The following is an 18352-nucleotide window of genomic DNA, read 5'->3' on the forward strand; positions in this document are numbered from 1 at the left end:
CTGCTGAACCATAATCATGGCACCTGCACTTTATGATCCATTTATTTGTCTACTTTGTGATTTGAATGTTTTTATGTTTGCTTTTAATGTTTGCTTTTACTGCAAAGAGCTGCTAAACTGTTTTTCGTTGTTTTCAATGACAATGACAATAAAGTCTCTATTCTATTCTATTATTCAGGCTTTTATTTTGCCAGCTTGAAACCGGAAACGATGCGTTATCATTTCCGCTAGCTTGACAGTCGCGGTTGGCACATTCTCTCGCAGTCAGTCAAAGCAACCAACGGGCGGAAAGCAACCGGACAACCAGCGTTACACGGATTATTACGGAATATACAGCGGACATTATCACACATTTCTCCCGCCGCCGAGCGTCCAGCCTGCTTATAAAGGTGAGCCAGCCGTAAAGACTCAACTCTATGAACAGAATAGGGGTTTATTAGGTTATCTTATGGAGGGGGCGGCGGTGGTAGCTGTGGAGAAGAGGAGGGAGGAGAGAGAGAGAGAGGAGGGGGGCAACCATTCTGTCTTTTGTGCTGGAGCATTATCTGGCAGCGGTCAGTGCGCTGTGGAGCTCCGATACCGGATAGGCTACATATCGGATAAGTGAGCTTCATCTATCTTCATCAAGATGTCTCATAACGAGGCTGTCTTGCTGTTAACTCCTCGCTGATAGCTAGTAAGCCAGGGGGACCGGGGTGAGAGCTCCGGGGGCTCCTCAACATGAGCCTGATACGTGCTGCTCTGCGTGGTGCTGAAAACACAGACCGTCTCACCGAACTACGTCCAAAATATCACTCATTTTACACCCACTCCTCTTAAACCGTGTGTGTTTACTGCAATTTGATACCGTAAAAGACATTTAAAGACCGTTAACAGCCACTGTTTCATTCGGCGTACACCCATTGCACCAAACAGCACTTAAATACAGTAAAAAATAAACTTCTGTAACCAGATATAGTCCCAACACGTTTCCCCCACTGATGATGGACGGTAGCTTAACAAACAGTGCGAGACAAATGTAAATATTGAATTGTCATGTTTTTTCAATAGCTGGGTTGTTTACTACAACATGCTGACATTTAGAAAAAAAGGTTTTAAAGTAAAAACAAAATATCATACGTGTTAGCTGAAATAATTGTAAAATTAAAATATATTGTAAAACTGTAATTGTCTGAAATATATTAATTATTATTATTTTTTTAAATATTTTTTATGAGAGTTGCAAGTTCTTTTAACATGGCCATGGAGCATACATACTGTATATACTGTATATTTGTATTGTGTGGGTATCGTTCCTATGCAGAGGGTAGTTTAGTTTATTTACTGACTACAGTGAGGGCGTTTTATATTTTAATAATTGATTTATTTATTGTTTTGAGTTGAATGTGCTACTTATTTTGTATTGTAATTACCTTGTGCCTTTTCTACCTTTTTTTCTTTTCTTAAAGCTTTTTTCTTTTCTTAAACGGCTCAGAATTCCAATGTACTTATATTAGGTGCAAATGGCAAATAAAACTCTTGAATCTTGAAAAGCGATGCTTCATTTAGCCAGCTGCCCAAATTAATTTGATGGTCTCCTCAATTAAGGTTGACTGAATGTATTGGGACTGTTGGTTATCTCTGTGGGGTGTGATTTTTCTGTAGGCCTTGCTCAATAATAACACACACTTTGGGAAGCGTATAGTTATGGTTGAGGTGTTTTGACAGTTTCACGCCTGAATAGGAAGAAAACGCCTCCCTGATAGCTAGATCTACTGCTCTGTCTGCAACTTTTACTTTCAGTGTTTTGTCCTCACCTGACAACTGGAAACACACCATTTCCCACATAATAATAACAACAGCTTACCCTGTTCCACTCACCAGAGCATGTACATGTTATAACCTTTTGAAATGACGCCTCCTCTGTGTCATCCTAACCTACATAATCCCCACAATTATCTCCCATATCAGCTCACCACCAAATGCAGTTAATTGCATCAGATAGCCTGTGTGCAGTGGCAGTTTGTCAAATGTCAGACGCCAGAGTCAGCTCTGCCAAAGCCACTGTCATGTTTATTGAACAACCTGTCCTTACTCCTGTCCAATTTGATATTCATTTCAGCTCAACAGAGTGCAGCAGAAAAAAATGCCCTCACAGTCATTCATCTGTATCATACATTTTTCATACCGGACTTGGGGAATGTAAATAGAGGCATTCACCTTGACGTTCACACACACCCACCCCCACACACACACACACCGACACAACGACACACAGAGTGATGGAGGGATTGGATTGACTGAACATGACCTTGTAGGTGTCTTTTATTATTGAGACTCAAGGCTTGTGACCAGCCGACGTTCACCTCGACCGATCCTGAGGCTGAGTGGTAAAAGATCTGCAGTCTATTTCACTTTTTACCCTCCAGATATTTGTAGGAGGATACAGAATAGCCCTTCTAGTGAGGAATGACCTCACTAGGGCTGCAATTAATGATTGTTTTCATTATCAATTAGTTACAAATATCACTTGGTGTGTAAAATGTCTGCAAATAGTGAAATATTGTGAAAAATGACCATTAATCCATCTTCAGGTTTTTCAAAAGTCATGCTTTCTTTTAAATAAGAGTGGACTTTTAATCAGGGGGATGTTGGTCTTTTGCAGTGGTGGATGAAGACCTCAGATTAAGTAAAAGTATCAATATTACAATGTAAAAATACTCAGTTACAAGTAAAAGTCCTGCATTTAAAATCATACTCAAGTAAATATGCAAAAGACTTAACATTAAAGTACCAAAAGTAAAAGTACTCATTATGCAGAATGGTCCATTTCAGAATTATATATATTATATTATTGGATTTTAATTATTGATGCATTAATGTGTTCATCACTTACAGTAAATTGCAGCTGGTAAAGGTGGAGCTCATTTAATTAAATAATATACTGCTGGGTATCTAACAGTCTTGGAATTTATCTTTTTTGTCCACCTGCCACTGTGGCTGGTAGATTACAAAATCTACCAGTAACTCAATAGATCACCATTGTTTTTGTGGCTGGTGAGTGAAGCAAATCTAGCAGCCACTTGCATATTTTACCAGTATTTGGCTGGTGGCTGGTGCTAATTACCAACCCTGGTTTCTAATCTATAATAATACGTCATAGTTTGATGATTATTTTGTATTAATCATCTAAAATCTGCAAAATATCTAAAGCTGCCAATGTAGTAAAAAGTACAATATTTACCTCTGAGGTGTAGTGGAGTAGAAGTAGCATAAAAAAAAAACTGTAAGCACAGTACTTGAGTACATAGTTACATTTCTCCACTGGTCTTTTGTTTAAATTACTGCTACTTTTGTATAGAAGTGAAAAGAGTCCTACATGACTTTCACCACAGTCCCATATACAGTATATACTGTAATTATACATAGATGCTGACGATTAAATGATCCAATCAAAGGACCACAAAAATTAGATTAACTGGTGAATGAAACACCCTGATGAAACATACACATTGCCATTCAGGTAATTAGTTAAAAGGATGCATCTTTTCTTAAATAAACTCTCTCTATATATATATATATATATATATATATATATATTTAACTTGTACCGTAATATATTTGCTCTTCCAAAAGGAAAAACAAATATGTCAGTCTCTCCAAAGTGAGACGGGCTGTGAGTTCCTTTGCTCACCTTCCTGTTCAATGTATGTATTCCTGTAGAACAATGCAATTATCCTCCTGGCCTGCGGAGTCAACTTCTTTACCGATTATTACATTCAACAACCTTCTTCTTGATCTCTGTAGCCCGGGGCTTTCTCATTAACAAAGTATTACTGCACCTCCATGCATTTAACGCAACATTATGGCTACCTCTTCTGAAATGTGAGAATTGTCCGCTTTCCCTCAGCTTCCTCTGTGTCTTTGTTGGTCAGACAAACTAAACAAATAGAAAAATTGCCATTTTTCACAATTCTCTGATGTTTTGTAGACTGAACAGTTGATCAAGAAAATAAGCAGCCGTTTTAATTCATAATGTGTTGCACCTCTAAATTTAACGAATACTTTTTCTTCATTCATGAAGGAAACTCAACACTATCTAAAGAATGATGAAACTATTAGTAGATATGGGCATGATATTACAGGCAAAGTCTCATTCAACATTTTTTACATTCCTGACTGCAGAATGTCCCAGATGGAGACGACTACACGTCTGCCATAAACCCTGAATATTAGACTTACGGTTAAAATTAGCGTTTTTAGGGGAGGGAGGGGGGGGGGCGTTTTGCACCTTTGTTTGAGAGCGGACAGTAGAGAGATGACAGGAAATAAGGGGAGAGAGATGAGAAATGACACTAAACAAAGGTCTGCAGCTGAAGTCCAAGTAGGGGCATTATGGTTCATGTCCAACATTCACTGTAAAAAGTACTTTTCTCTGTTTCGTATCCTTGCTGACTGAATATCTTTGGGTTTTGGACAGTTGGTCGGACAAAACGAGACATTTCACTATTTTCTGACATTTTAAACACAAAATCATCCTTAAATTAGGCATGAAAGGTTCATTCTTGACCTTGGAATTAGGGCTGCAACTAACGATGGTTTTCTAGATTAATAGATTAATCGTTTGGAGTATATAGTGAAAAATGTCCATCCCAGTTTCTCAAAGTCTAAGGTGATGTCTTTAAATGTCTTGTTTTTTCAGTCCAAAACCCAAAGACGATCAGATTAAGATGATATAAAACAAGGAAAAGCAGGAAATCTCCATATTTGAGAGGCTGAAAACAGCATTTTCTGCCATTTTTGCCTTAGAAAATTACTTAAATAATTAATCGTTTTATGAAAATAGTTGGCAATTATTTTTCTGTCGATTGAGTAATCATTGCGACTTTACTTGAAATTCGTAGTTTTCCAAAACAATCCAAACCCAAAGTCTACTTATCAGCTTTTTGTGGGCCTTTCAACCACATCACAGAGTCTTCGTCAGCTGTTTTCAAGGAGCTGTCTTTGTGTGTTCAATATGCATAACGCTGTGTGTGTGTGTGTGTGTGTGTGTGTGTGTCTGCACGCAGTGTCAGCATGTCCAGTGAGGTGCAGCCGAGGCCGGACGACAGCCCCAACACCAGTGGGGGAAGCTCGGACGCCGAGCAGAGGGAGGCGGCTCCTCCGGAGCAGCCGGGCCCCGAGCAGCGGGACCAGACCCAGCCCAAGAAGAAGGAGGCCAAGATCTCCAGCAAGACCGCCGCCAAGCTCTCCACCAGCGCCAAGAGGTAGATCTGCTGCTCTGCTTCTCTCTCTTACTTTGTGTCCTCAGCTGGGTCCGCTCTGCCTCGATGGCTCTGCTTCACTGTTGTGTTGTGTTCCGAGATCATCTGTCAATCAAAGCAGCGGAGGCTGTCATTCTCTGTGGATGAGGCTTAGAGCAGCTGAATTGATTAGTTGATTAATTGTTAGTTTATCCACAGAAAAAATAACAATACTATTGTGATAAATAGTAGTTTATATCAAGCTGAAATATCAAAGATTCTCTGGTTCCAGCTTCTCAAATGTGAGGATGTGCTGCAAAACAAGACATTTGAAAATGTCACCTTGCGCTTTGGGAAATCCATTCCTGTGTCGATTCATTTAAAATATAATTGAGAAATCCATCGATAATGAAAATAGTCTTTAGTTGCGGTGCTAATGAGGTTTGATTCTTTTGTTGGTGACATTATTTTCTTTGTCGAGTCAGCCACTGACTTGTATTTAATTCTCCCACACAAACTACTGGACATAAAAGCATCACTTCTTGTGAATTTTCCTGAGAAGGCCCCACCAGACACATATGCCTCTAAGGCTACGTTCACATTACAAGCAAATGTGTCCGTCATATTGGAATTCATGTGTGTTTTTCCACGTTATACTTCACTGCACAGTTGCAGATCACTCACCATACGGTATCAGAGCGGCCTGTTGAAACTACAGAAAAAGAAGAACCTCTTTCTCTCCACTGAACTGCAGTGTGTCAATCAGCCACTGATAATATTTGTTACCTGACAAAAAAACTTTTTCTATATGACCGAGTTCTTTGACGTCATGTTTCTTTCAGTAGAACTCCGATTTAAAGAATCAGCTGTGTCAACTGCGTCGTTGAGGCAGATGAGCATCATCTGGGAAACATCATGTTTATGGAGCTATAATGAATCCCAAATTATATTAAATCATGTTCGCCGAATGAGTCAGTGTCTGTTAATGAGTCATATGAAATTATAAATGATCTTTTAGAAGGAACAAATGTTTACCGGTAAGCTTGGCTCCGTTAAATTTAACAACATGTTAACAGAGGTTTTGTTCCGACAGTATGAAACAGATGAAGACTTTATTTACCTCGTCAGTCATTTAAAATGTAAATTAACTTAGCAAACTGACTTTTTCACCGTTTACTCAGTTCATCTGATAAATTCGTCATGTTTCGCAAAGCAGAATCCAGATTTAATTAAATCACGTTATAAAAATTGCGTCGAGGCGCTGACTGGCGGTGTTTCGGGATGTCAAACAGTAACGTCACAAATCTTACTTTAGTTTATTTTAACTTAGTTCACAGAAGAGCTGTTAGAGTTAGATATCAACCGAAATGAAAAGTCTTTCTTTAGGAGTCATACAAAGTCATACGTTATGATTTAGAAGTAACATCTGTGTAACAGCCAGGGAACCCAGATCTGTTAAATTGAGCAATATGTTAAAGGAGTCTGGCAGTCCAACAACTCTAGTGTGTATTTTTGGAACAATGGGCTGTCGTACGACAGTCCCCCGTGTGTGTGACGTTACTGGTTACATGTGAGGGGTTTCAGGGCAGAGATCCGTTCACACTGATGTCAGATATGGGTCAGTTAAAACGTGAATATGAGCTGTTGAAGCAGAAAGTTCGGATCTGGGCAAAAAAAACGGATTTGGGCATTTAGCCCTGTAATGTGAACATAGCCTAAATGGTAGCAAGGAATTGTTTTTTTTTTTTGGTTTATTGAACGTCTTGCTGTCAGGTGTATACATCAGCGAAGGAACACCGTTTTATGCGTCCTGTTTGATCCATTATAAGAGAGCACTGAAAGAGAGGTTTAAATATGTGCTCATTATGCTAAAACGTGCTCCATTATGTGCTGATAGCTGTCTGGAAGTCGGTTGTGTTAACACATGTCACTGCTCTTTCCACCAACATATTGACTTAAAGGCTGCTGATAAATGATGTGCACCGTCGGGATTAAACACATAATTTCATCCAGAAAGCTCCAGTGCCAGACGTTTTCACTTTAAACACCCCCCTGGTGTTTTTGTCCAGTCCCCCTGATGTAACACAGCATTGACTCAGTTTATAACCACTTCATAGCGGGTTGGCATCGGACATCATGGGGTGATGGCACAGGGGGACAACAGCAGTTGTTATCTGATTGGGCAATAAGCCTGGCAAGCAGCGCAGCCAGTTCACCTCGTGTGTTGATGCTGATACCAGAGCTGTTGAGAGAGACCTCGTTGTTCTCTACACTGGGCCACTTATTACAAGTGCTAGAAGCAATGTCGCCAAAATAACGGAGCATAATTCAACTTCTCTTCGTTTTCAAATCAGTACATGGAGTGTTTTATAATCAAACATTGAAGGGCGGGTGGAGCCACTCCAGTGTAACCAAAGGAGCATGACCACCTGTACTGTAAGTGTCCAGTCACACCATGAAGTGGTACAGCAGAACTCACTAAGGTGTCTTTGTGACGTAGGTGTTGCTGGAAGCTCGGTGAGGTACTGTCCACTTGTGCTCTTGGTTGCTAACTGGACAGTAAGTTAAGGGCCGGATTATACTAGAACAGAAGAAGGGGGAGATATGAGATATCGTTTTAATATGGGAAAAAGGACACATATTTTCAGAATGGTCTCTCAGCGAACAACATGTGGCACTCGTTCGGATGTTCACACGTAAAGGGTTAGAAATAGTTGTGAAAGAATGAAAAAAGAGAGCTTAAGAGAGGAATTTAAACCCTGGCTCAAATCAAGTTACGATTCAAGTAAGGAATCCTGTCCAAAACAGAATCACACCCCCTAAGAGGGAAGCTTTCAATTTATCCATAATGTACAATTAAACGGCGACGGCGGATGGTATTGAAGGCCAAATGATGCGTCGCTTTGTTTGTGTGCCTATGTTTTCCTTTCATAAATGATGATCCAGTGTATCCTATGCTAAAGGAGGTAAGAAAGGAAGCATTGAAGCACTTTTCCTTGATATTTAGAGAATGCAAACAGCTCAGTCACTTAATTCTTCTGGGTTATTTCACTCAATTAGGAACCTTCCTAAGTAGGGATGCACCGATACCACTTTTTCAGACTGAGTACAAGTACAAGTACAAGTACAAGTACTTACATTTGGGTACTCGTCGATACCGAGTACCGATACGAGTACTTCTCTGTGCCAAAAGACCCTCGTTAACAGCCAGCTGGAGGGTGAGAGTGACACATGGCAGGCTGGGGAGTCCTGCATACGAGGCGGTGTGCCGCGACCGGCTCTAGGTCGGCTTGGAAAGGCTCAGGGCGAAGGTGGCTCACGGCTGCAGCTTTACAACGCTCCCTGCCTGGACCTCGCCACACCGTGGACAAAGTTCTCGCCGAGGCCCTCTCTCCCCGCCGGGGGCGGCCCCCTGCTCCTGGTGCGACTGTCGACCGGGGCAGACTGTCCTCAGTGCGCCCCAACCGCGTCGTGCTGCCAGATCGGGGCTCGGCACATGTAAAAGGCGCCAGGGGTCTGCGGCGATGTCGGCAATCCACCTGGCCCATCTTGAAACACGGATCAAGGTGTCTAACGCATGCGCGAGTCAGAGGGTGAAAGCAAAACCCCATGGCGCAATGAAAGTGAGGGCCGGCGCGCGCCGGCTGAGGTGGGATCCCGGCCCAGCGGGGTCGGGCGCACCACCGTAAAGTGGTATTGGTGCCGTTGTATCTGAGCCATTTTGCGAGTACGAGTACATGAGCATAGTATCGGACCCGATACCCGACACTGGTATCGATATCGGTGCATCCCTATTCCGAAGAGAAATAGACTATTCGATATTCTTTACCCAAGATAACTTCATCCAGGATTCACAAATCAATCCTCAAACTGCTTTCAAAGAGCCAAATTAGCTGGATGAGAATAAACAGGACTTGTTTACCCTGATATCTGCTTGTTAGCCTGAATTAGTTAATATACATTTGAAGAACAGGTCCCAGGTCAATCTCTGTGTGAAGTGGGTGTGATTGCCAGATTATCAGATTCTGAAAATTACAAAAATCCCCTAGGGCTGCAACTATTATTTTCATTGTAGATTAATCCATTGATTATTTTCTCGATTAATCAATTAGTTGTTTGGTCTATAAAATGTCAGAAAATGGTTAAAAATGTCAATCAGTGTTTCCCAAAGCCCAAGATGACGTCCTCAAATGTCTTGTTTTGTCCACAACTCAAAAATATCCAGTTTACTGTAATAGAGGAGTAAAAGAAACCAGAAAATATTCACATTTAAGAAGCTGCAATCAGAGAATTTTGACAGTTTTATTGTTAAAAAATGACTCAAACCGATTATCAAAATAGTTTGCGATTAATTTAATAGTTGACAACTAATCAATTAATTGTTGCAGCTCTAAAAATCACCTGACACAGCATCCCAGTTCTGAATTTGGAAAGGTGTGGACAGGCACACACCATTTGACCATCCAACAAGCATTTTGGTTGAAGCTAGTGAGATCTTAAGTGTCATATGTGGGGGAAAAAAAACAAGTGCCCTTCTGTCCCTGCCATCCAAAATATGAATTGGTCATTGTTTGTTTCAGTGGCATAAAAGTAAATCCAAGCCATCTACTCAGTATGAAGTCTGCTAGCTACTGGCTCTCTGTCATCATAACTCCCTGGGATCTATTTTAATGAAAGCCTCTGCCGTTGCTCTTGTAGCTATACTCTGCACCAGATATTTCCTGGGGGAAAAAAATCCTGTGGCCACAGCAGACAGTTTGAAAATAAATACAGAGATGACTTCTTATCACCAGAGTTGGCCACAACATAAAAAATAAGGAGCTCGAGGGTTAACATTTTATAGGAAGGTTGACAGGCACAGCGTTATTTAGTTGCTTTTCAGTGCTAGTTCCTCTAATAAATCACCGGCTGCTCCACACACACAAGCCAACGCTGGTGTTTTCCATCATAAAAACTAGGCTCAGATGATATTGACTTATTTGCATTTGTCGAGGCATGCAGAATGTAATAGTTTCTCGCAGTGTCTCAAGGGATTATCAAATGCAATGAGCTGTGGAACATTAGAGAAAGCAAGTGTTTGGTTAAAGAGGCAATGCACGAGCACGAGGAACTCGCAGTATAATCAGCTCTTTTCCCTTTTGGATTCCCCGGCCTTGTTCATTGCAGCACTCTCCCTAACAGGTCCCCAGCTTCAGCCGTCAAAATGTGCCACCTCAGGAAATACTGCAGATAAAATTACACAGCACGCACTCGAGCTGAGAATGACTCCATAACCGTGGAGATTGTATTACAGGCTCCTTTGCAAATATATGTCTTTTTTTTCCTCCTCCTTCCCCAAGTGAGTCGTGTGCAGTCATTTCCTCACCGAGGAGAGTTAAAAGGAAAATCCCCCTTTGGATACTCTTAGTTATGTATCATCAACCAACCTCTGATGTTCCCTCCATTCCTGGAGTTCTTTCATGGGGAAGTGTTGTAATTGACATTTTTGTACTTACATTCCTGTAGCTGGCCTTGTATTCTTCAGTTACTGTTTTCTTTTTTATCCCAGAATACAACAAAAACCTCGCACAAGGGAGCACTTTGTACAGTTTTTTTGTACACAAGACAACATGTATTTCAAACACACAACACACGGTGTGGACGATATGGCCAAAATCCTCACGGTATATGTAATTATATATCACGACACAGTTACTGTTCTGTAAATTCAATTAAGAAATGGTTTAAAATAACCATACTGTAACTGTACTTCATCACATTTTATTATTTTCTTCTTTTATTTGGAACTTCCATAGAAACAAAAACAACTGCTTCACATGAAACAACACTTGTAAACAGTAAAACTAAAATTCATTCAAAATGTAAGCTTTAAGGTTCCAGAGAACAATAATTTCAGTGTGACAGGTTTTAAGGTTAACAGCAGAAAAATAAATACCTGCATGATTTCAGTCAGTCAAATATAAAAATCACACAAATTTGTATTTTAGAGTACACCAAAAGAAAGAAAGACTTGACTTTTCCTGCAGGATTTGCTCATCTTTCAATTAAAAAAAGCTGACAAAACACTGTCAAAATAAACTACTGTGTGCAAATGTCTGGTAACTTCACTCTCCTCCTCCATGTCTGCCCAAATCACCAATTACATTGCGAGGCTGCCATTACAGCGCTGGAAAGTCGTATAGTGACACAGTGTCTGCAAACTGTGTTAGCTGGTTTGCATAAATAAGAAACACAGATGGGTATGTATTTAAAATTGAATGCTTTTTTGAGGACACCTACATATTTACAGTTACAGTAGTCACCAAGCATTAAAGCTGAAGTAGGCGAGATTGGAGCAAATATGATTTAAAAAAAGTTATTTTTATAAAACGGTTGCTATATCGTGACAGTAGTACATGAAACAGGTAACCTGAAAAAAATCATGTTCCTCTGTGTCCTCCGGTGCTCCTAACGGCATCTGCAAGATTTCACAGACCGGAGGAAAACAAGCAGTAAGAGCTGATCTGAGGTCTTCTGTCCAGCTGCCGTCTAAGAGAGCCGGCTGTCAATCACTCGCGAACTCCGACCAAACGGTCAAACTAGGCAGCGCTGATCAAATATGAATCAATATTATGTTATGTTAATACCTATTTCTAGCCTCAAATGTTTTCAGAATCATCTTGTAGTGTACGGTCACATGATCGGAGCAAAGCCAATAGGAATGCTCTCTCAATGAAATTACCTGTGATTGGTCAAAGTCTCCCGTCACAGGCTAGATTTTTTAAAGCCTGAAAACAGAGCCATGAGGAGGAGCAGAAGTCTAGTTATCTCTCAGAACACTTGAATTATAATATGCTGAAAGGTTATTATGGAATTTTTGCCCAATGATGCCAAAAATATACTGCCTACCGCCTTAATTAAGCAAGCATTAGTCCTGTATGTAGTCACCACTTCACCAAGCTTGTAGCACCAGCTATTTTACAAGGATGCATGAACAAACTTTGCTTTTCCACTTTTTGGTATGACAGGGCCTTTAGGTTTGCAAATTATGTTTAATAGATAGTTCCATCATCATTGTCCAAGATGAAGTAGTGGTGGTATCCATCACTGAACAATCAATTTTGTTTCGTTGCTGCTAAGCCATGGTTGTAGTGGCGAGACAATTGTAACTTGATAGTTAGTACTCATTCTATCTCAACATGGGGAACCAGTAGGTAATATTTGAAAAAATCATTAGTAATTTACTTATAATTAGTAACTATTTTTACATTTGAGACTTTTGCCTTGCCTGATTGACAGAAATAAGATACTGTTTCCTCAAAAATAAAAGATGCAGCATGTTTGTACAATCCCCTACGACTCTTCTGCAGACACATTACATACAGTAGATTTTCTCTCCAGCAGTGTACAGTAAGGTAGCATTTTATAACACGTTTGACAAAAGACTCTTCTCTCCAGCCGCTGTAGTGTAATGTAAATGAGCCTCACATTGCTTTGCAGTGTGACTGTTGCACATCCATTCATTGCCAAGTCGATGCTGAAACAATATATCATGTCACCATCGACTGCTTGTCTTTCTTCTCCCTCTTGCTTGCAAAAGCAAATTATTTTTATGTCCCAGCTAACAAACAGCTGAGTGAACTGACTGCATGATCAATAAGAATAGTCAATTGTTTTGTTTTGTTGTGTTTATGGCATCCCTGAATATTTTGAGCTACAGCAGGGATGCATGTGAAAACAAGACGCAAGGGGGAATGGAAAAGGACACAAATGGGGTGTCACCATTTCAATTCAAAATCGAAAATCGATCTAAATAAGCTTTAGATTTTGAGCTTGCAAGTCAAAAGCAGGATCTGCGATTTTACCAGTTTTCTTTTTCTCTCCGCCCCATGCCTACTTGCATGTATCCGAAGTTAAAAAACACTTCAAAGACGACACTGTGTACAGTATCTTACTGGTAGCCTGCAGCTGCACTTTGAGACACTATGGCCACTGTCGGAGTCTGAGATGACGGAGAAATAACAGAACATTTCATTTATTCAGTTTTAAAGTTCATTCTTAACCTGTGAAACAGCCGTTGAGAAAACAAACTGTTAGTACCAAGGCTGTCAAAGTTAACGTGATAATAACGTGTTAACGCAAATTCGTTTTAACGCCAGTAATTTCTTTAACGCATTAAAGCAATCGATCTTTCGGAGGTTGTAGAGGGTTTCAGTTTTAAAGCTAGAGTGAAGATACTGGTATCATATGAAACTAGAACACCTGAGGAATCCATTGGTACCAACCATGTCATACTAGCTTGTCGTGAAGGAGGCTAAATAACGCTCCAAAGTTACGCTAAATTTTGGTGAGGAAAAACTGTCATGGCCATTTTCAAAGGGGTTCCTTGACCTCTGACCTCAAGATATGTGAATGAAAATGGGTTCTATGGGTACCCATGAGTCTCCCCTTTACAGACATGCCATGTTGATAAGAGTATTAAATACTTGACAAATCTCCCTTTAAGGTGCATTTTGAACAGATAAAAAAATGTGCAATTAATTTGCAATTAACTATTTTAATCAATTGACAGCCCTAATTAGCTCCTCAATTTAGTACCTGTTCTGGGGCTTTTGATATTATCTCATGATCTTCATCAGGACATGGCGTTTGACCAGTTGCTTTTGAACAACATAGACGAGAAGTGCTTAAAGAAAAAGGAAAATTGAACATACAAGTCCATGACAACTGGGCAAACTCCATCTACTGAAGAGGAAGTGGACCCTGGGGGGGAGATTGTTTTCTCAACTGGTTAATGCCTTGTCTAAAACAACACATTAACAGTTAGAGAAGGAAAATGAAACTCTACAGTTTAGGGTTGACTCAATATGCTGGAATAGTTTTCACTCAGTAGTTTTCACTTTTTAAGCGCTTTGATGATTTAAATCTTAAGCTAGCAAGTAATTCCTGCTGGGTTTAATTAGCTCCTCCACGCAGCACTTTCACATCCTCACTGTGGAGGTCGGGCAGAAGCGATATGTTAATGTTATTTTTTCCCAAAGCTTGTGTCATAACTAATTTCAGACGAGTGCTTTGAGACTGAATAACTTGCACATTCACACAGACTATCTTTGCCTGTCGGAGGGGAGCGACTGGCTGCCGACTGCGATTAACCCAAACGTCTCCGCTTCACCTGTCAGTGTTAATGTGTTTAGTTGAACTCTGCCGCCACAATAACGGCGGCGGCGGCACTTAAGAGTGTAACTCATAAATCAGATGCCTGATTCAGTATCTCTGGAATATCATGGAATTTGAATTTAGATTATTCCAAAGAGGGAAATTTGGGAATAGAAGATGCAAACTTTCGCATATTCAACGCTTTTTGTTGTAGTTTTCAACCGCCGCAACAGAATGATAATATTCAACCAACTTAACAAACCCAGAAGAAAAAAATATATTTTAGGTCATAGAAGCACTTTTACTTAAAGTCTACGGAAACTAATGATTATTTTCATTGTTGATTAATTAATAAAAAAAAGTTCTAGAGTAATCAATTAATTGTTTGTTCTTTAAAATGTCAGAAATTAGTGAAAAATGTCCATCCCAGTTTCTCAAAGTCCTCGGTGATGTCTTTAAATATCTTGTTTTGTCAGTCCAAACCCCAAAGATATTCACTTTAAAGCCCCCTGAGGGCAAATTTGTGATTTGTGATATTGGGCTATACAAATAAGCAAATAAATTGACACTTTAATATGATATAAAACAGAGAAAAGGAAATCTCCATATTTGAGAGGCTGAAAACTACGACAGCATATAAGGGCCATTGTAGGTTAAAAAAAAAGAAATGACGGAGCCAGGGGAGAGGAGTAATACTCAAACAAAGAATTTGCGAGATTATAAAGTCGTAAATGTACGAGAAAAAAACTCGGAAAATAGTGGTAATAAAAAATAGCGGCATATTTTGGTTTAGAAACCACATCGCATCACTTTGCAAGCTTGGATCAACCTCATCACACCTTTTTTCTTGAAAATGTATGACTTTATAATCTTGCAAATGTGTAAGGTTTCTCTCGTAGATTTGCCACATTAATCTCAAGTTTTTTTCTCGTAAATGTACGACTTTGATCTCAGAGTTTTTTCTCTGAATATTACCTCCCTCCCCTGGCTCCGTAATTTTAATTTTTTACCAAAAATGGCTTTGATACGCCGTCGTAGAAAACTTCTTCTGTTGATTAACTGATTAGTTGACCAATTGTCGCAGCTCTAAAATATAGATATTTCAAGAACACCATGTGGAAAAAAACCTGGAGTGAGGTTGAGAGGATTAACAGCAGCATTTATAGCTGACTGAGTGATTGTAAAGTTTAACACCTGGCTACTGGATCCTTGTTGGCAAATCACTAACATAGTTGTTATGTAATGAATACTTAACCAGGGAGAAATCTGACCTCTCTACGGTCTATTCATTAAACCCTTTTTTATGTGGAAACGCTCCTCACAGCTCCCCGAAAGCACGAGGAGGGCTGAGACAGGACCATGATCAGCAGCCAAATTAATTATGTGATATGATTCATTTTTCCGACATGCCCTTTTTGACATCAATATCAAATTCATGCCCGTGCAGTTTAAAAAAAAAAGAAAAAAAAGGCAAATATTCAGCCGTGCATCCTCGTGTTGATCTTGCGTGACAGGAATCATTCCTGTGTTCAATCGCGGTGCTCAGCAGCTCATTAGAAAATCAATGAGGTATTCAGTGTATACGCTTACAGATTGATTTTTACATGTAGGATTTATATAACTGTCTGTGTTTTCTTTTTGTGTGTGTGTGTGTTTGAGACTGTGATTACAACACAGATCTTCCTCTCGTTTCAGAATCCAGAAAGAGCTAGCAGAGATAACCTTGGACCCGCCGCCAAATTGCAGGTAGGAGCCTGTTGATTGTGTGTTTTAAAAGGGCTATTTTCTCCCGACACCTGAGGCACTTTAGTGTGTGTGTGTGTGTGTGTGTGTGTGTGTGTGTGTGTGTGTGTGTGTGTGTGTGTGTGTGTGTGTGTGTGTGTGTGTGTGTGTGTGTGTGTGTGTGTGTGTGTGTGTGTGTGTGTGTGTGTGTGTGCGTGCGTGCGTGCGTGCGTGCGTGCGTGCGTGCGTGCGTGCGTGCGTGCGTGCGTGCGTGCGTGCGTGCGTGCGTGCGTGCGTGCGTGCGTGCGTGCGTGCGTGCGTGCGTGCGTGCGTGCGTGCGTGCGTGCGTGCGTGCGTGCGTGCGTGCGTGCGTGCGTGCGTGCGTGCGTGTGTATGAGCCTGTGTGAATGGATTGTGCCGGCTCAATGAGTCACATGAATAACATAGGTGGATTATTGTGCACCACTGTTTGCTCAGGCTGAAGCGTAATGAATGGACCTTGTAAGCAGTTCTGAGGCACGAAAAAATAAATTAAATAGATATCTGTGCCATTGACCTGATTGGCAGTGTTTACCATTAGGATCGCTGTAGCAACAGTGCTGTGTTTGCTCACACTCCCTAAGGGTGGGAAAGGCACTCTGCTGTGGCCCGACTGGTTTATTTTCCTCCGAGCGTGCAGGTGAAAGACAGAGGTACGCTCCCGCCAATCAAGATCTGAGTAAGAGCTTTCATTGTGTCGGGTTTACGTTGAGTCAGCATTCGGTATTCTTCTTCAAACTGATGACTTTAGGGAGCAGTGTTAGAGGGCGAGGGGGAAGGTGGAGGTTGACTGTGAGCGGTGCAGTGCAAGGCAGCAAGTCACTGAAGTCCAGGCATTTCCTGTCGGAGCTGAGAAAGCAGGGAAACTCATTGATGCGTGGACGCTCACAGGCTAGTAGACTGAGAAATGTCGGTCACAGCTGGGTTTAGTCACTCCACATGTTTTTACCCCGATGCGCCGATCCAGTGATGTCTCTTTCAAAACCAATCCTCAAATTTCAACTCAGCGCTCTTTTACCCAAATTTATAATCTATAAATCTCACCGTGTGAAACATAGTAGGATCACTCTTATATAAGTTAACATGAGCCTGTAACTTCTTAATTAGAAGTGGAGACATTCATACACCATCATACCATTTACACCTCGTTTCATCATAGCACTGTGTACGTACATGAGTCAACCGGAAATTTATTAATTCCGCAAAACTAAAAAAATTAACTCCTCCTTACGTTTTTTTCAGTCTGTAATAGGGATGCACCGATACCGGCATCGGGTACCTGGTCAGATACTGTGCTCATGTATTCGTACTTGTACAAAACCGCTCCGATACAACGACACCGATACCACTTTACAGCAGTGTGACGTTAATCTCTCGTCACCATCTTTCGGGGCCTCACGCTCCACCTCCCCGACAGTGTGGGCGAGACAGGCCGTTGGTGCGCCCAACCCCGCTGGGCAGGGATCCCACCTCAGCCGCTGCACACCGGCCCTCACTTTCATTGCGCCACGGGGTTTTGCTTGCACCCTCTGAGTAGCGCGTGCGTCAGACTCCTTGGTCCGTGTTTCCAGACGAATTGGGTTGGTTGTCGACAACGCCACAGACCCTTGGCGCCTTTTACGTGGGCCGTGGCACAAAGGGGTTGGGGCGCACTTAGGACAGTCCGCCCCGGTTGACAGTCGCACCGGGAGCAGGGAGCCCCGTCACGGTGCACCTTCGCCCCGAGCCTTTCCAAGCCGACCTAGAGCCGGTCGCGGCGCACCGCCTCGTATGGGGGACTCCCCAGCCTGCTGTGTGTCGCTCACACCCTCCAGCTGGCTGTTAACGAGGGTCTTTTGGCACAGAGAAGTACTCATATCGGTACTCGGTATTGGCGAGTACCCATATGTAAGTACTTGTACTATTACTCGGTCTCGGTGCATCTGTAGTCTGTAATTAGCCTCGAGTACATTGTAAAAATGTAACTTTTGCGACAGATAATAGACAGACCGTATGCACCATGTGCCACGAGAAGTTCAAATTTTATGCTAACTTCCTGTGAAATTAGCAAATGAATAAACTGATTGAATACAGGTCTATTTATACATGTTTTTCGAAGTGAAAAATTCAACGGCATATTTAGCAGTTTTGTGAACTATTTTGTGAAGACATATGAACCAAAATATGCCCTCTATGTTACACAACTAGCTTGCTACCAAAGTTAGCTAAATATGCCGTTGAACTTTTCACCTAGA

General features: G+C 41.2%; 1 protein-coding gene across 2 annotated transcripts in view; it reads left to right on the top strand.

Moving 5' to 3' along the window:
* Nucleotides 1-232: 232 nt before the first annotated feature.
* ube2e1 (ubiquitin-conjugating enzyme E2E 1) overlaps nucleotides 233-18352 on the top strand; it is a 106290-nt gene continuing 88170 nt past the window's right edge. The window contains exons 1-3 of one of the 2 annotated variants that reach the window (XM_037794014.1): nucleotides 233-389; nucleotides 5049-5246; nucleotides 16053-16103. In XM_037794014.1, coding sequence (XP_037649942.1) covers nucleotides 5056-5246; nucleotides 16053-16103 — 242 coding nt within the window. In that variant the 5' untranslated portion in view covers nucleotides 233-389; nucleotides 5049-5055. The remainder of the gene's footprint in view (nucleotides 390-5048; nucleotides 5247-16052; nucleotides 16104-18352) is intronic. The other variant, XM_037794013.1, reaches the window with a different exon arrangement.

The sequence above is a fragment of the Sebastes umbrosus genome, chromosome 15, assembly GCF_015220745.1.
Source record: "Sebastes umbrosus isolate fSebUmb1 chromosome 15, fSebUmb1.pri, whole genome shotgun sequence".
Classification (NCBI taxonomy): Eukaryota; Metazoa; Chordata; class Actinopteri; order Perciformes; family Sebastidae; genus Sebastes; species Sebastes umbrosus.